The following is a 15,412-nucleotide window of genomic DNA, read 5'->3' as shown; positions in this document are numbered from 1 at the left end:
CTGGTGTCCACCGCGACGGATTAAGTGACCGTTTGGTACACCCAGGGCGTTGGTCACACGTTTGCCAGTTTCAGAAATGTGTGGCTCCGTCCATCAAGCGAAAGGTGTGTAGGTCAGCCGAACCGGAGGAGTCTTTTCGCTTCGGGAGAAGCGCAGGCCGTCGCATGCGCAATATGTTAAGCCGCACTCCAGGTTTCGTGGTGCCGTAAATGCTGGCTGGATCACTTCTAGTGTCTGTTTTTCATTTACTTTCCCTCTTTCTGCTGATTGCGAGACAAGCTGTCTGGCATAACGTGCACTCAACTCTGCGACTCCCGCGAGCACAATTGTGGAACCAGTTCTGACTACTGTCTGTGTGCGCGATAAGAGCGGCTTCATTCCCCCAGCGATCATTACCACTCCAACCGGGGGTGTTACCCGCTGGCTATATTGCTATTGTCGATTTTCGTGATACGTGGAAGGTGGATACGGCGCTGCGGTCCGATCGTCCAGGAGAATATCGGAGAAGCCGATACATCACAGCTAACCTCAAGATCACCCCTACGGAATGCAGGTCTTACTACCATTTTGTGATCCGGGGAGGAGAGTGTTTCTTTTTTTACGCGGCGTTGGTAGTCCATGTGCGATACGCTTAACAGCACAAACTAGCAAATACCGAGGTACATCCAGAAGGACAAGCTGCTTATCATCGGTGGGGTGTGTGTGCTTATCTGCTCTGAGGCTAAAAGAGTAGCGGCATTTCGCTGAACGTTTGCGACCATAGGCAACTGGAGGTTTCACTCTTACCTGCAGAGCCGCTTCCTGGTGCTACTTCCAATACAGTCACAGCCCTCCACACCTCACCCTGTGAAGTTTTAGTTATTATCCTTTGACTATCGTACAGTAACACTGTGTAATGTATTTAGAAAGTCACGCCGTCGGAAGTTGGTGTGTTTGTTTCAAACGCCGATCGCGTATACGCCCATGCCCTCTTTGTACGTGTGTGCGCTGTGTTACACGATCGACGAAAGCAAGTTTTCACCTCGATGCGAGTCTGACAAGTTAGTGGATGGTTGATGCCCTCTCCTGTCTGTCTAAGCCGTCGTCTTTTTCTCGGTCGTGGCTTCTGGCGGCAATGTCGGAGCATAGAATAACGCAGTTTAGCGCTTGCAGTTCGATAGTTTTCCGCGACGTCGTCGAGTGAGCATGGAGTGCGCCGGAATGTTCATAAGCACAGCGGAAGCCTTTACAGAATCAGAGGCTGCTAAACATGAGCGCGAATGGGCTGTGTTTCTTCTGTTTTTTGTTGTTCAGGCATGCTTTGATCCAGCTCTCTCAAACGCTCAAGGTGGAGCAAACCCGTCTGCGGTGGTCGTGTCTCCCGATTACGAGAACCGCACCCCGACAGCTCCGCAGGACTCGTTATCAGCATTCGATCAGCTGGTTATTTCACTTCGGGACTGGGCAACTGCTCAGTAGTACTCGTCGCATCGGCGTTTGAGAAACGAAGAGTGATCAGAACTCTCAAGCACAGTATCATTCAATGTACTTTGGTTACTCCCGCGTCGGCACGTGCCGATCTGCCTTTATCTTGCTGACACAATAATCTGAGAACCAGAGGCCGCCGCCCCAGTTTTAGGGAAGCATCTAAAGATACCCGCGTGCAAACACCTGCAGGTCGATTCGAGGCGTAGACTATCTGGCACGCTTAGTTCCTTTGACGGGCCGTGAAATCTAATATTTTGGGGGGGTCAAGAAGTCCCGGAAGTCAAAAGATAACTGCCTCTGGATAATCTTTCGACAGTCTGCGACGCGAAAAACAATCTACGTCTCTGGAATTTTTTCATCGGTTAATCGTCAACCAGTCTGTGTCACGGTGCAAACACAGGCGTCCTTGGCTCGTCGTGCGAGCCAAGGTGGCGGCGATTTTGTAAAAAGCTGCTATAACAGTTGGTCGTTCCGAGGTGCCTGAAGCTGGATTATGACATATTTTTGTGTTCAAAAACGTCTTCCTTACCGACAAGCAAAGTGTTGTGTCTGCCCTGGTGTTCGTGTCAGTCGTGGGGTTTCCTAGTTCCCGTCTATGGGCCGTCGGGCCGACGCGATCGGCCCCGTTTGAGCGTTCCCAGACGTCTTTTGCCGGCAGCGGAGGCGTTGCTGACCCCGTTCCTCCACGCCACAGCGTCGCATTGGTAAATAACAGGATAAAGAAACAAAACTGCAGTGACGGACGAGAAGTCGAGCAGCGGACAGGCTAGGCGCGGTCCCGACGCGCGGCGTAATAAAGACTCATGTCGAGGCAACCTGAACGCTGCGCAAGGAACCAAGTGAAATCACTGGTGCATCCGTGCAGTTTTCAAAGATTGCTCCGTGTAGTTTGCGATTCTCCCCAAATCGCACTCTCGAGGAACAAGACAAGAGGAGTAAAGAAGGCCCTACCCAGTGGCGGGTGCTGTGAGGCATGTGGCAGGGCGGCAACGCACAGCCACGCCGCTTGACCGGGTTGGCACACTCGTATTAATAGGCGGCGAACTGGCAGCTCGTCTCGTGGAATTAGAGGCCATCCACCAGGACTCGCGAGCAGCACTTTTTATCTGAGAAGAGAGGGTTACGCAGGCGTTAGTGACATTCTTCGAGCGTTTATCTGCAGCGAGACAGAACAACTTGTGCGCCAAGGACGGGTGACGTCAGCAGAGCGCGACCTGCCGTCTGGTGGACAACAGTCGAGTTCTTCGAAGGTCCCGGGGCGCCGCATGCTTGCTGGTCACGTTTCCGCCACGGCCCCCACCTATGTGCTGCTGCGCTTCCCCTGTGATTCCAATTTTTTCAGCCTGCCGCTCAATGTGTTGCCTTGTGCGCTTGACTTCGGTCGTTATTGAGTTCAGGCAAATGTGCGTGCACTGCGCATTTCTTGCCGCTGTCGCGGGCTTCATCTGATGCCGTCGCTGCTATGCAGTGACTCTTGCCTCAACCCAGCCTCAGGATCAGCCGGAGCAGTCACGACAACTCGCAACGTGGTGCTGAACTGTCGAATGCCAACCTAAGATTGTTAGGAGTCTTCCGCATTGGTGTCTCTGCCATCTCGCTCGAAGCGTTCGTGACGTCACTCGCTGTACAGCGAAGTTGTCGAGGACAGTCTCCCGTTGCTGCCTCTTGCGGCGGCGGCCCCAGAGGGTATTCAACGGCGCAGTCCCACTCCATTCGGATGCACCGAAAGTGCGATCTTGTTGCCTTCTTATGACTCTTCGAGGAGTGCACGTACCCGTCAGCGACTCTCCAGTGTCGTCTCAACCTGGGACGTCTCGTGATCTGTTTTGGATCTGCAGCAGCAGTGAGCGATCCGAACTGTCTGGTGCACCCGTCGTCACCCAAGAAAGACTCTTTCTGCTTCCCCTCTCTCAAATCTGAAACAGCAGGGCTTTTACGTTTTTCCGCTGCCTCCTTGTCTTCACAGCGACTACGCTTCGGCCCTTACCTTGAGCCGTCCAGCTTCCTCTCTCCGGAGCGAAGGTTTCCTCACCGCTGAAGGGGCGAATGTCTATTCTTTCAAAACATTTCCGGTTTCAGAAACAGCTCATCCTCTGCATCGAACAAGGAGACAGCGAGCGGACGACGCGTTGCCTGTACAGTTGAGGGGGGGAGCGTGGTGCCGTTCCGGCAGAACACGCGCGTCATTTGGCAACTGTCGCTCGTGATCTAAATCACGCTGATTTCCTGGAGATGCCTGGCACTCCGTCTGTCTCTGGCCTTTTTCAAAGAGATTTGAGCTCGAAAGACTCAAGGGAAGTGATGCCACTCACCTCAGCTGTCGCGGGAGGAGGCACAGGCCGAAAGCTGTTGTCTCCCTTTCTCAAGGCCGTGTCGTCGCCCTGGACAAGCTCAGAGCGTTGCTTCTGAAGATGCTCTAGAAGCGGAGTTTCGCTATCTGTTTGGGAGACTGAGTCCTTCGAATGTACGTGAGGCCGCTACAGTCCACTCGGTTTCTGTCCCGCTTGTGTCTCTGTGAGGTACCCAGGCTCCTGGCGCTGGTGCACTCGAGTGGTGAGGTGTACATCTTCTGCATTCTGCATGCCTGTCACGAGCCTCCAGGGCCTGCATGCGGGTGAAGGACAGTAAATACGAGGACAGGAGCCACTGAAATGCCTGCCGCGACCGTCCTTCTGTGGGTCGTATTCCCTTGCTCTTTTTTTTCATTTTCCGCCTTCCGTGTGCGTCTGCCCTCCTGCCTTGGCCCGTGTTCGCTTTTCTCTCGCATGCTGTAGCAAGATGCCGGAGCCGACGCAGTGTACTTCGTCATCGCTCCCTCACTCTGCTTCCTCGGACGTATCTGACTTGTCCGCTTCTTCGCCTTCTCCTCCATCGCGAGTCTGTTCAATTGTCTCGGATGCATGGCCGCGTGAGACATTTGTCTCCTCTTCGGCGCCGGCAGCGACAGACGCGCCTTCTGAGGCCTCATCATCTACGCTTCCTTCTTCCCTTGTTTCGTCCTTCTCCTCCTCAATCGATTTCCAGAGTCCGTCTCCACGGTGGGGGCCGTCGGTGCCGCGCATGCTCACTAGGCGCTCTGGGAAGACTTGTACAGTTTCTCGCGCTTCCGATCCCCCTTCCTGTTGTCCACCTTCTGTGCCTATGTGTCTCGACGAGATACACGCTCCTCTTCCGAAGGCCTGGCGGGGAAGGGGGAAGAAGAGCAGAGCCCGGTCGCGGTTCTCTCCGGACTCACTGCAAGAATATCCGGAGAGCTGGGAAGGCGTAGACGAAGGAGAGGAGACAGAGAGTGAGAAAGAGGCGAGGGCGAGTGGGCGAGAGGACGCGAAGAACGTCGGTCGCAGCGAAGGCGTCCCAGAAGGAGCCAGATGCGTCGATTGGGAGAGAGGAAGCAGGGAGGATGGACACAACAGTCAGAGGGAAGGGTGTGGGGTGGAGGTCGAAAAGAAAGAGGATGAAGAAGACGTCTCTTTAAGCTCGCGTTGTCGACAACCGCTTCGAGACTATCCATGTGAAAGTGAACACAGGAGTGGAAGTGGACAGCGGAGAAACCATTTGGAAAGGGGAGACTGCGCCGAAGTCAGCGAAGACATTGGTCGCGACGCCTATCAGGGAGAACCAAGCCGGACGGAAGGAGAAGAAAGAGAAACTTCATACGAGGGTCGGACTTGCTGCCCTCACCAAGACGGTGAAACTGGCCATCCGTCCTCGGATACTCCTCTTTCTTCGTCGCTCTCGTCGCCCCCTTCTTCCTTTCAAGCCCCTCGCGCCGTCCATGAGCTGTCTATGTTGGAAGCATCTTCCCTCTTGCTGAGTGAGACGCCGACTCTCCGTACACCCCACACTTCCTCCTCTTCTTCTCACCTGTCTCGTGCATCTTCGTCTGGCGGGTCTTCCGCTTCTCTCTCGGAGAGACGCGAGGAAGGCGGCAGTCTCCACACCGCGATTGCAGGGAGTCCGACCAGCTCAACGTGTATGCGCTCTTCGGGATCTTGTTCTGCTCTGTTTCCTTCGATCCCCCTAGGTTCGGCTGCAGACTCACACGACGCTGAGGCCGGCGGTCGCCAGGACGGGCCGTTCGCGTTCTCGTCGTGCTTTCCTTCCTCCTCGTCGCTCTCGTGGAGTCCCGTCGGAGCGGAAGACACGCAAGGGAGAGAAGGCGACATGCAGGAAGAGACACGGGAGTCTCTCTTCGCTTTCTCGGCGTCTCCGGGACAGCTTCGGCACCCCCGAGGCTCGACGCTGTCTGTGGCCACCTTCTCGTCAGACCAGGCGGAAACATCTCCGTTTTTCTCCTTCTCTTCGTCGCCGCGTCTGCCCTCTTCTCTGTCGTCTGCCGCATCTGCGTCGCAGTCTCCTTCCTTCGTGTCGACGACCGTCGAGATCCAGCGAGACGGAGGCGCCGTCGAGGGCCTGGACAGAGATGTAGCGCGGAAGCTAGCCACTGAGACCTTCCTCACGTTCGCTCAGCCTGTGAGGACCTTTGCCGAGGCGCCGAAAGACGCTGTTTCCCCACAGAAATCGTTTTCTCCCTTGCGATCAAGGGGAAATGGGCTGGACTCGCCTGCGCGCCACACACCTCGTCACGAAGTGAAGGGAAGCAGAGGCGGCGCTGAAGCTGCAGGGTCTCCGTCGTCTTCCTCGTTAACGTCGTCCACCTCACCTCTGTACACGTCGCCTGCGTTGTCTCTCTGTGCTTCGGAACTGAGGCGGAAGGCCGAGAGCGCGCTCGAGGCAAAGGAAGAGGCGAGACAGATCCGCGAAGAAGACGGCCCAAGAGGCACAACAGCGATGCCAACATGTTCACGCTTCTCTGCCTCTCCCGCCTTCCTCTTCTCCCCGTCTTCGGCGGGTCAAGAGAAGCCAGAGGAGGCGGCTCGGTTGGACGGGCGCTGCTCGAAGGCAGAGGCGACGCGCGAGTTTGGATCGCAGGACGGTACTCCTGTGGGAACTGCAAGACTAAAGGGAGAGGGACGAAGCGCAACGGAACAGATCGAAGCCAGCCAGTGCCTCTCAGGAAGCAAAGACGCGTCAAACGATTCGCGAGGCCCAAAGCATGGAGGAACCGCCCACCTTCCCTGCGCGTCTCCTGTGTCGTCACCGTCTGCCTCACCTCCGTCTGGCGCATTTCCGTCTGCCTCACCTCCGTCTGCCTCATTTCCGTCTGCCTCATTTCCGTCTGGCTCATTTCCGTCTGTGTCACTTCCGTCTGTGTCACTTCCGTCTTCATCCGCATCTGGGTTTTCTCCCTCCGCTCCTTTCTCTTCTTCGTCATCTTCCTGTTCGTTGTCGTCATCTTCCTCCGCATCTTTATCCTTTCCCTCTTGCTCGTCGTTGTCTCTGTCCCCTGCGCGGATTTTTGAGGACTCTTCTGGAGTCGTTGCAGCCGAGGGGAAGTTGAATTTCTCTGGTGAGGCTTCGGTTTTAGGGGCGGGACCGCCCTTTGCGTCTTCGCCGTCTCCTGCCTCGGAGCCTTCTGCCTCAGTGGCACTCAAAGGTCGCGATGCGTCTGCAGGACGCCTCTCCGGCGAGAACAATTTCTTCTCCTTCGCGCTGGAGGCGCATGCGCCGCGACCCGCGGAGGCCCTGGCGTCTTCCCTGGGCGCTTCGACCAGCGCACTCAAGGGGGCGCTGGCCGGGAGTCTCGCGGTGGACGCGCAAGGAGCCGAGGGAGAAAGCGTGAACTGGGACGAGGCGCTCGGTGTCGCGAAAAGCGACTTAAAGGATCCTCCAATTCCGCGGACAGAGGATGAATGGGAGGCGCTGATCGGCACGAGCAAGACCGCTAGCTTTTCGGTCTATCTAGGACGCGAGTTGCTCGACGTTTCCGGCGTTCACTCCATCCAGGGCGACGCGAGGACACAGTTAGAGGGCGAGAAACGCGAAGGAGGCGGAGCTGCGCCTGCGCCCCCGCGCATGAAGCCCTGGGAGTCTGTCCTTCTCGTTTTGGACCCCACAACAGCGACGGTGGCGTCTCCCTACTCGCCAGATTCGGTGAACGAAACGGAGGCGCAACGCGATCTCCCCATCGTTCTCCTAGGGGGGGCAGGCGACCCGGGAGCTGCACCGTTTGTCGTTATCGAAGAAACATTTACTTCAGACGAAGGAGGCGGTGTCTTGGGTTTCCAGGGATTGCCGAACGCAGAGCTTTCACACGAGGCAGGAAAAGATAGAGTGGGAAACCCAAGGCTTATAGACGGAGACTGTCGCGGGCTCTCTCTCGGGGGTGAGAAGAGGGAGCGCCACACGCAAGCTGCGGGCCGAGTCGAGGGGAAAGAAGGGGAAAAGCGGCTCGACAGAAACGCAGACAGAACAACGCGAAGACAACTGGGCCGTCTCGTGCTTGAGGCACCAGGCAGTGGCATCGGCCAGAGGGCCTTGAAGGAGAAGGAAGAAGCGGAGAGAAGACTGGCAAACTCGCGGAGCACACACACGAGAGAACAGGAAGAGACCTGCCGGAAGGTAACTGGGGGAGAACCGAATTGCGACGAATGGGTTTCCGGTGAATTGAAAGCGAAAATAGACAAGGGGGGGACAGAAGAAACAGCAGCGACGGGACTCTGCCAAATGAAGAAGCCGCTAGGTTCAAACAAGGACCAGGCTGCGACGTCATCCCAAGCGTCACCTTCGTCGTCTCCTGGTCTTTCGTTGCAATTTGCTGCGTCTCCCTGTTCGGCTTCGTCTGCCTCCTCTGTGCCGTGTTTCTCCGCTCTTCCCTCGTGCACGGCGTCTTCATCCCCTCCCGGCTCTGCTCCCCTGGCTTCTTCCTCTGCTTGCTCGTCATCTGTGCCTTCGACGCCTGACGGATCCGGAGGGTCAGGCCAGACTCCGTCATTTGCCTCCTTTCGCGAAAGTCTGCAGCGCGCGGTGTCGTCTGCGTCTCCCGCTGAAGTCGATCCTCGCCTTTTGCGTCTGTTACGTCTCGCGGACGCGATGGAGGCAGCCAACGGAGGAAAATGTCAGGAGGAGAGAAGACAAGCATCTGGTGATATCCGCGCGCAGCCTCCCGGTGGTTCAGCACTTTCTCCCCTGCGCGACTCGACGCCCAGTGATGAACCTGTGGAGACTGTGGCGGTCGTTTCTTCCCTGCAGCAAAGCCAAGAGAAACCGTCTGAGTGTCCCGCGAGCGATTCTTTTTCGTCGGAGTCGTCTCTTGTCCTCTCGCCTCTGTATCGACACGAAGCTCCGGCGTTGTCGCCTGCAGCTGCGGCGTCGCCCGCGGCCTCGTTTTCGACTTTCCTCTTCGCGGGCGCGCCCCCCTCGCCTTCCTACCTCGCCGTGGTCGAGGCGCAACGGGTCCAGATGGAGGAAAAGCAGAGAGAGAAGAAAGGAAGGCGACTTCTTCAGGAGCTGCTCCGTGGGTTCGGCGGGAAAACCTCCGACTTGCATGTGCCGATACCCTTGTGTCTGTTTCCGCCACCTGCGCGTCGACTTTCGCACCTTAGCGCGATCCAGATGTGGACCGAACTGCGGCAGAGCCACTGTCCAACGTTCGCCTCCCCATCGGCGAGTTCTACTCGCGAAGGCACGCGCTCTTCGCGAAACGGAGAGCGCCGGGGGTTCTCGCTCGTCTCTCCCGGCGACAGTCGCTTGGGGCTTGAAGCCTCTCGGGACGTTCCGAACTTTCCTGTCTCGCCGCTTGTTCCAGTCCCTGAGGCCACCGCAGGTTCCCAGAGTCGCGTGCGAGGCGGCGCGCAGAGCGGAGGCGTGCCTGGCGGCGACGGCGGGTTCCTATCCCGCGGCGAAATGAATTTCTCGCCTTCGTCGTCGGCGCCTTCGTCCTCGCCGATCTCGGCTTCTTCGGACCGGAAGAAAGCATGTCTGTCGGGTGTCTCGCTCGCGTCGTCGCCCTTTCTCCAGCCTGCGCCGAAGGCCCCCGACATGGAGGCGCAGGGCGCGGCGTCTCCGAGGGGACAGGTCGGCTCGAACGAGGCTGGCGCGTCAGGCTCTGCGTCCCTGACCGCGGAGGAGCAGCGGGAGGTCGCCGAGCTGAGCTTGGGGTTGATTCGACGAAGTCCTGACATTCTTCTGCTCCCGATTCAACAGCAGGAACTCGCGCTGCAGCAGCAGCTGCACCAGATAATGCTCTGCAGGCACTGGTGGGCCGAAAAGATGGACCGGAGTCTGTACGAGGCGCCGGTGTTCTCGGAGGAAGACAAGAACGCAAAGATCATCGACGCGCCGCCCATGTCCGCGTGCATGCAAGACGAAGCAAGCAAAAGCCTCGGAGCCGCGTCTCCAACGAGTAGAGAGAAAGACGCTCGAGAGAGAGAGAAGGCCGAGGACGGAGCGCTGTGCAGCGGCGAAGAGCGCGGCAGGAACGAGCGGCCGCCGAAACGCGGCGTGATCGTGAGTGCGAAGAAACCAGTGACAGGCGGCGAGGAGAAGAAGAAGGCGAAAGGCGCCCGCGCGCGAGAAGAGAAGAAGAGCGAGGAAGACATCCACGCCTTCCCCAGCATCCTCGAGCCGTCTAATCTCATGAAGGAAATCTTTGGGCTGCAAAAGTTGCCTGGAAGCAAAGCCTACAGAAAGCTCAAGGATCCCAGAAGTGGACCGCCCTCCTGGGGCACTCAGGTAATACTCTGCATTCTCTTCGTTGCCTTGCAGCTTTTATGGTTCTGCGGCTTCGCACGCGCCAGAGGCGTGGTGGCTCCCTTGTCTTGTTGGTTTTGCGTTGCCCTCGCCTCTGTCTCCTTGTGGCGCTCGCCTGCCGCGCCCGTTCATCTTTCGGACTTCTTCGTAGTCGTTCGTCTTCTCTTCCTTCCGGAGAGTCTGCTGCCTCGTGTTCTTGCTTGTCTCACAGCTTCTGCGCGCCTCTTCTCCGGTGTTCGTTGCATAACTCAAAACTGGTTCATTCGCGCGTTTCTTTGTACCCCGTCCCCGTATGTTTGTCACCTGTCCCCGGCGGCGCGTCTTCGCTTCTCCTTCGCTCTCTGCTTCTTTCTTCTGGTCCGTTTTCCACGTTCTCCCTCCCTCGGTCGCCTGCTGCGCCTTCTTTTCCGTGTCGTTTGGCTCGTTGCTGTTGGCCGGGTTTCACCTTAGAAGGCAGCAAGGTTCTCAAATTTTGTGAAGAGAAAGTAGAAGTGAGGATGTTGATTTAAGGAGCTCATGCGTTCAGACGAATCGAGTCGTTGAAAGGACGTCTCTTCTTCCGCGATTCAAACCTGTATACTTAGAATGAACAGAGACAGTGTAAAACCTCGGCTCCTGCATTTCTTGACTGGCTTCATGCTGCAGGTCTGGTTTTCCCTCGGGCGTCGCGCAGAGCTCGAGTTTCTGCTTCGGCGGCACTTCTATCCGGATGCGTGCAAAGGAGCTGTCTCCGCAGCTGCAGAGTCTCCCGCCGCTGCGACTGTCGGCAAGAAACGGGGAAAGGAGACAACTGGCGGCGCGGGTGCATGGAAGCGGAGCGCGTCGTCGCCGAGCGAGGGCAAGCCTTGCAGCGTGTCGGCTGGTGCAGCGCGCGAGAAGGTGCTGAGAGACAAGAAGGCAAGGAAAGGTCGGGCGGCTGGACGAGGCCGCGATGACGAGAAAGAAGAAGATTTGGAGGAAGAAGAAGACGAAGATGAGCCGGCTCTGGACGGGCTCGAGTCGAGTGCCTCGGTTGAGGTTCTCTGTGAAGAGGGCGACAAAGGGTCCAGTTCGTCGACGGAGAAGGCAGAAGGGGAAGAGGACTGTCTCCTCCATCCTCTTCTTCTGCTTCGCATTGCCAACTGCGAGTGGCGCATCTTGCGCGACTTCGTCCCCGATGTTGTGAAGGTCTTCAAACAACACGTCCGGTGCTTCAAGCTGAAGCGAAATCCCTATGTGACGACGCTCCAGCAACAAGTCGACTACAAACTAGGTGGGGTGCTGCGGAGTGACGGAAGAAAGCAAAGGAGAAAAGGAGAAAAGGAGAAGAGAGAACGCCTGAGACGCAAATGGATCAACAAATGAATAGAGAGGAGAGCGGATTCTTCCGTAGAACGTATATTGCGCTTGATCGATGCCGCACCTGGTTCCCACAGGAACTTGAGAGGTGGAAGGGCGAGGGGGGCGAAAGTGCAGGCAGAGAGGAGCTGTGAAATTTTGGAGAAAGGAAGCGAAGGTTTCAGAAACACCAAGACAGGATGCACAGACTCCATCTCTGGGTGTTCAAGAAGCCAATGGAGAACAAGAATGGGTCGCACTGACTCTCTGGAAAGCGCGGTTTCTATGAAAAGGCGTCTCACGCCTCACTCCCATTCTTCTTTTTTTCGCGTCCCTTTCTCATCTTTTCCTTCTGTGCCTTGTCTTGTTTCTGCCCTTGTCTTTCAGCTGTGATGTCATCCCTGCGTTCACCGTTTTACCGCGTCGCCTCTCCGTTCGTGGACCACGCCATCCGACTAATTCTTCGGCACCGCTTCGGCGTCTTGTCACTGTCTCTCGTCTCGCCCTCTTCATGCGAACAGGAGGAGACAGGCGCTGAACGCGGCCCGGGCTCCGCGCCAGGTGCGCGTCCAGACGAAGAAACCGGGGACGCCTTCGCTTCTCGCTCGTCGAGTTCTCGCATTCTCGACGAGCCGGAGAAACGCGAAGGAGTGGAGGACGAAGAAGAGTTTCGACGGAAAGGTAGGTGCCCGTCTATGCGCGTTCGTATGTGTCAACAATTGGGTGTAACTACCTACCGATCATTCCATCTTCTTGCCCGCTTTCCTCTGTCCATATTCGTATCTACGTGCGTCTATATAGAGACATCTAGGCGTCGATTGATGCGTGAGTGGACGTAGATGTACATTCGTGTCAGGAGAGTCTTACGGCTGTTCCTCGCCTTCCATTTTCCGTACTCCACACGGCCATCCGCGACGGTCCGTAGGTCTCTGGCGTTACCCCCAGCGACTGTAACCGCCTTCCGACCTCCGTCGCTGTCTCCGCGCTTTGCGTGTCTCTCTAGGGCGATCGAGCAGCTACGCCCTTCCGTTATTCGGCCGCGAGAGCCTCGCGAAGCTGCCACCCTCGTCTACGCTTTTCGCCTCAACAGCGGCGACGGCGTCGTCCAGCGCGGCGCATGCGCCTCTTCCCGCGGTGGCGCGCAGCGGCGAGGAGGAACGTGGCGACGAGCAGCTGGGGAAAGGATGTCGGAAGAAGGTGAAACGACGCCTACTCGAAGACGACGCGTCTCCAGTCGCGAGCGCGTCCCCTTCCCCAGAGCCTCAGGAGAAGCGCGACAGTCTCGTCTGGGCTTTCCCCTTTGCTTCGTTGGCAGAGGACGACGGCCAAGCAGCGGGGGTCCTCGAGCAGTCAGGAGGGAGAAACCTTCCGCCGGACTGCGCGCAATTTCTTCGTGTCATTCAACACAGCGAAGGCGAAGGCGCTGCCGAGTTCGTGGAGACGCAGGAAGACGAAGAACTGCAGTCGCTGTTGTCTCTCTTCCCCTCGCCGTGGCATGCCGTGCGGCTCTTCGTCCGCCTCTTTGCGGCGCGCATGCAGAGAGGGTTGGACGACGGAGCCGATCGACGAGCCGACAAGACCGTGGGGGAAGCGCTGATCGACGAACACCTTCTGAAAGCCGTTTTGGCGCATCCCTGGACGCTGTGGCTCTCTTTTTTCTTCTCGAGAACAAAGCATTCGGAGACTGCGTGTCTCTCCTACTCCCTCGCCGCGTCCCTAGACCGTCTGTCGCCTCTCTTGCCCCCCGTGGCGTCGGTGCCTTCGATGTCGGTGCCCTCTGCGTCTCCTTCGTCGCCTCGTTTGCCGTATGCGACTTGTTCGCTTTCTTTGGCAAAGCGCGAGCAGCCGGCGGATCCTCTCATTCTGCCCCGGCGGGCGTTTGCACACTACGGACGCTTTCAAGAGTTTCCGCGGTTCGTATGTGGCGGCGTGGATCGCGAGAAGTGTATCCGGCGCAGACGCTTCCGCGTCGAGGTTCGCAAGGGCACAGGCTGTCTAGCGAACAGCTTCTCGTTTTCCTTCTCCTTCTCGCCGTCTTCCGCGTCACGAGACTTGACAAGACACACAAACGAGGAGGCGGAAGTGCGGCAAGAAAGCCAGTCCAGACTGCGTAAGCCGGTTTCTTCTCAATCTGTGGTGGCGGAGAACTCACGAGGCGACGACCAGGAGGAGAGCCCCGAGTTGCCGGCGCCAGCGACCACTGCCGCGTCGCAGGCCTCCAAGAAGAAGAAAAGCCGCAAGGGCGGCAAGAAGGGTGAGGGGAAGAAGGAAGAGAGACGCGATGAAGAGACACCCGGTGGAGACTCGGGGACGAGCAGCCAGGAGAAAGAGGCCGCGCTCGAAGAAGAGTGGAGCTCGTGGAGTCTAGAGAGAGTGGGCGTCGGCGGCAAGTACTATAGGATGATTGAGGTCGAGGAGATTCCAGACGACGAGCTGACCACGGCAGTCTTGCCGCCTTTCCAGTCTTCCTTCCGCGAAGAACTGCGGAGTGTCGAGAACGAGGACGCAGGCCTCCAGGACGAGCCGCAGGCAGAGATGGCGCCAAGCGACAAGGCGGCTCTAAAAGTCAAACGCGAGCCCGGTGGAGCCGGACCTGTCTCCGTGTCTCCGGCGGCCTCGGGTGTGGACGTCGACGTGACGAATGCGTTAGAGCGAAAGAACACGACGAAAACGGACGAGAAATCGACAAGGGAAGGAGAGAAGAGCGAAGTCGAAGAAGAGCCACCGAAAGACCTCGACGAAAAAGAAAGCCTCGCCCTACAGAGACACCTCCTTCGCACCGAGGCACTTCTACGCCTCTTCGAGTACAGGCAAAGCGTCCCAGAAAAGCTCGAACCGGGTAAGCTCGCGGAGGCGTGAAGCCGGGCTGACGGGAGGGGGGGGGGTGCTGGAGCAGGCGATTCGAGAGAAGTGGAAGCCGCAGGGGAGGGAAGGTAGTCGCAACCAAAAGCGAGCAAAGAGTGAGAGAAGAAATGCGAGAGCTCATGCGTAATGATGAATGCGAAGGGTGGGGAGGAAGGCACAACAAACAAACCGAGAAAAGAACAGCGAAGAGGCCCCCGTGTTTTCACAGAGTACGGGGAAGAGGGCGAGGCGTAGCAGGCAACAACAGTCAGGCTCACCGCTACGCTTGTATCCGTGTGGCGTACTCCGGTCGTCTCTGAGACTCGTAAAAGCTCCTCCCCGCAGCTGTCGCGGGCGAGGCTGGAGAGACCCGGAGCAGGTGAAAGGTGGGGAAGAAGGCTTTTGTTTCATGCGTGTGGTTCTTCCGATCTCCACTTTTCCTTGGGAATCTTTATGTGCAGGGCTGGCCGTCCAGTTCGCGAGCAGTCTTATCCCCGGGAGTCACGTCGCATGGTGGGAAGGGGTGATTCTCTCTGTGAAGGAAGACGACGGCTCCGGCACCTCGCCGGTGGCTCCGCAGTTGCCGTCGACGCCTTTTCCGTCTCTGCCTCTGAAGCCTTCAGCCTTTCCGCCTGGGCTGACAGACAAGAAGAAGAAGCGGAGCCGGACATCGGCACCGTTCCCTTCTGCGTCTGGCGGCAACCAGGAGGCGACACCTGCGTCGCGCGAAGCTGGCGAGCGAGAACAGGAGGGCGATAAAGGCCGGCGAGGCAAAGACAAACGGGAGAAGACGGTCGACGCGAGAAGCGACGAGGCGGGCGACGCGGCAGACGAAGGCGAAGAAGAGGAACAAGGCGCATGGGTGGAGATCGCCTACCAAGTCGGGCCTCGAACCGTGAAGGTAAGCGAGAGAGAGAGAGACGAATATTATGGAAAAGGTGAACTCGAGGTGGAAGCGGGAGACGAAAACAGACCCCCGAGTTCAACGGAAAAGTTGTTGCACAACAGACGCTCTCCTTGTTCGATGACCTCAGATAAACTGTAGAAGGAGTGATCATCTACAGCTATCGTTTTACGGTTGCACAGATACGTCGTATGCTCCAAGTAGCCAAGGTACTAAATATGCTATTGAAGAGAACAAGGAGGTTTGTACTGAGTGAAGCACCGCAGAAACGCATTTGTCCCCATGGTA

General features: G+C 57.6%; 1 protein-coding gene across 1 annotated transcript in view; it reads left to right on the top strand.

Moving 5' to 3' along the window:
- The first annotated feature begins 264 nt into the window (after positions 1 to 264).
- TGME49_234230 (hypothetical protein) overlaps positions 265 to 15,412 on the top strand; it is a 21,266-nt gene continuing 6,118 nt past the window's right edge. Inside the window, exons 1-5 of the mRNA XM_018780390.1 lie at positions 265 to 10,041; positions 10,705 to 11,311; positions 11,764 to 12,057; positions 12,380 to 14,215; positions 14,682 to 15,121. Of these exons, the coding sequence (XP_018635865.1) occupies positions 4,246 to 10,041; positions 10,705 to 11,311; positions 11,764 to 12,057; positions 12,380 to 14,215; positions 14,682 to 15,121 (8,973 nt within the window). The 5' untranslated portion in view covers positions 265 to 4,245. The remainder of the gene's footprint in view (positions 10,042 to 10,704; positions 11,312 to 11,763; positions 12,058 to 12,379; positions 14,216 to 14,681; positions 15,122 to 15,412) is intronic.

Source organism: Toxoplasma gondii, chromosome X (assembly GCF_000006565.2).
Source record: "Toxoplasma gondii ME49 chromosome X, whole genome shotgun sequence".
Classification (NCBI taxonomy): domain Eukaryota; phylum Apicomplexa; class Conoidasida; order Eucoccidiorida; family Sarcocystidae; genus Toxoplasma; species Toxoplasma gondii.
Note: the sequence above shows the minus strand (reverse complement) of the source record. Positions and strands in the feature narration are given on the sequence as shown.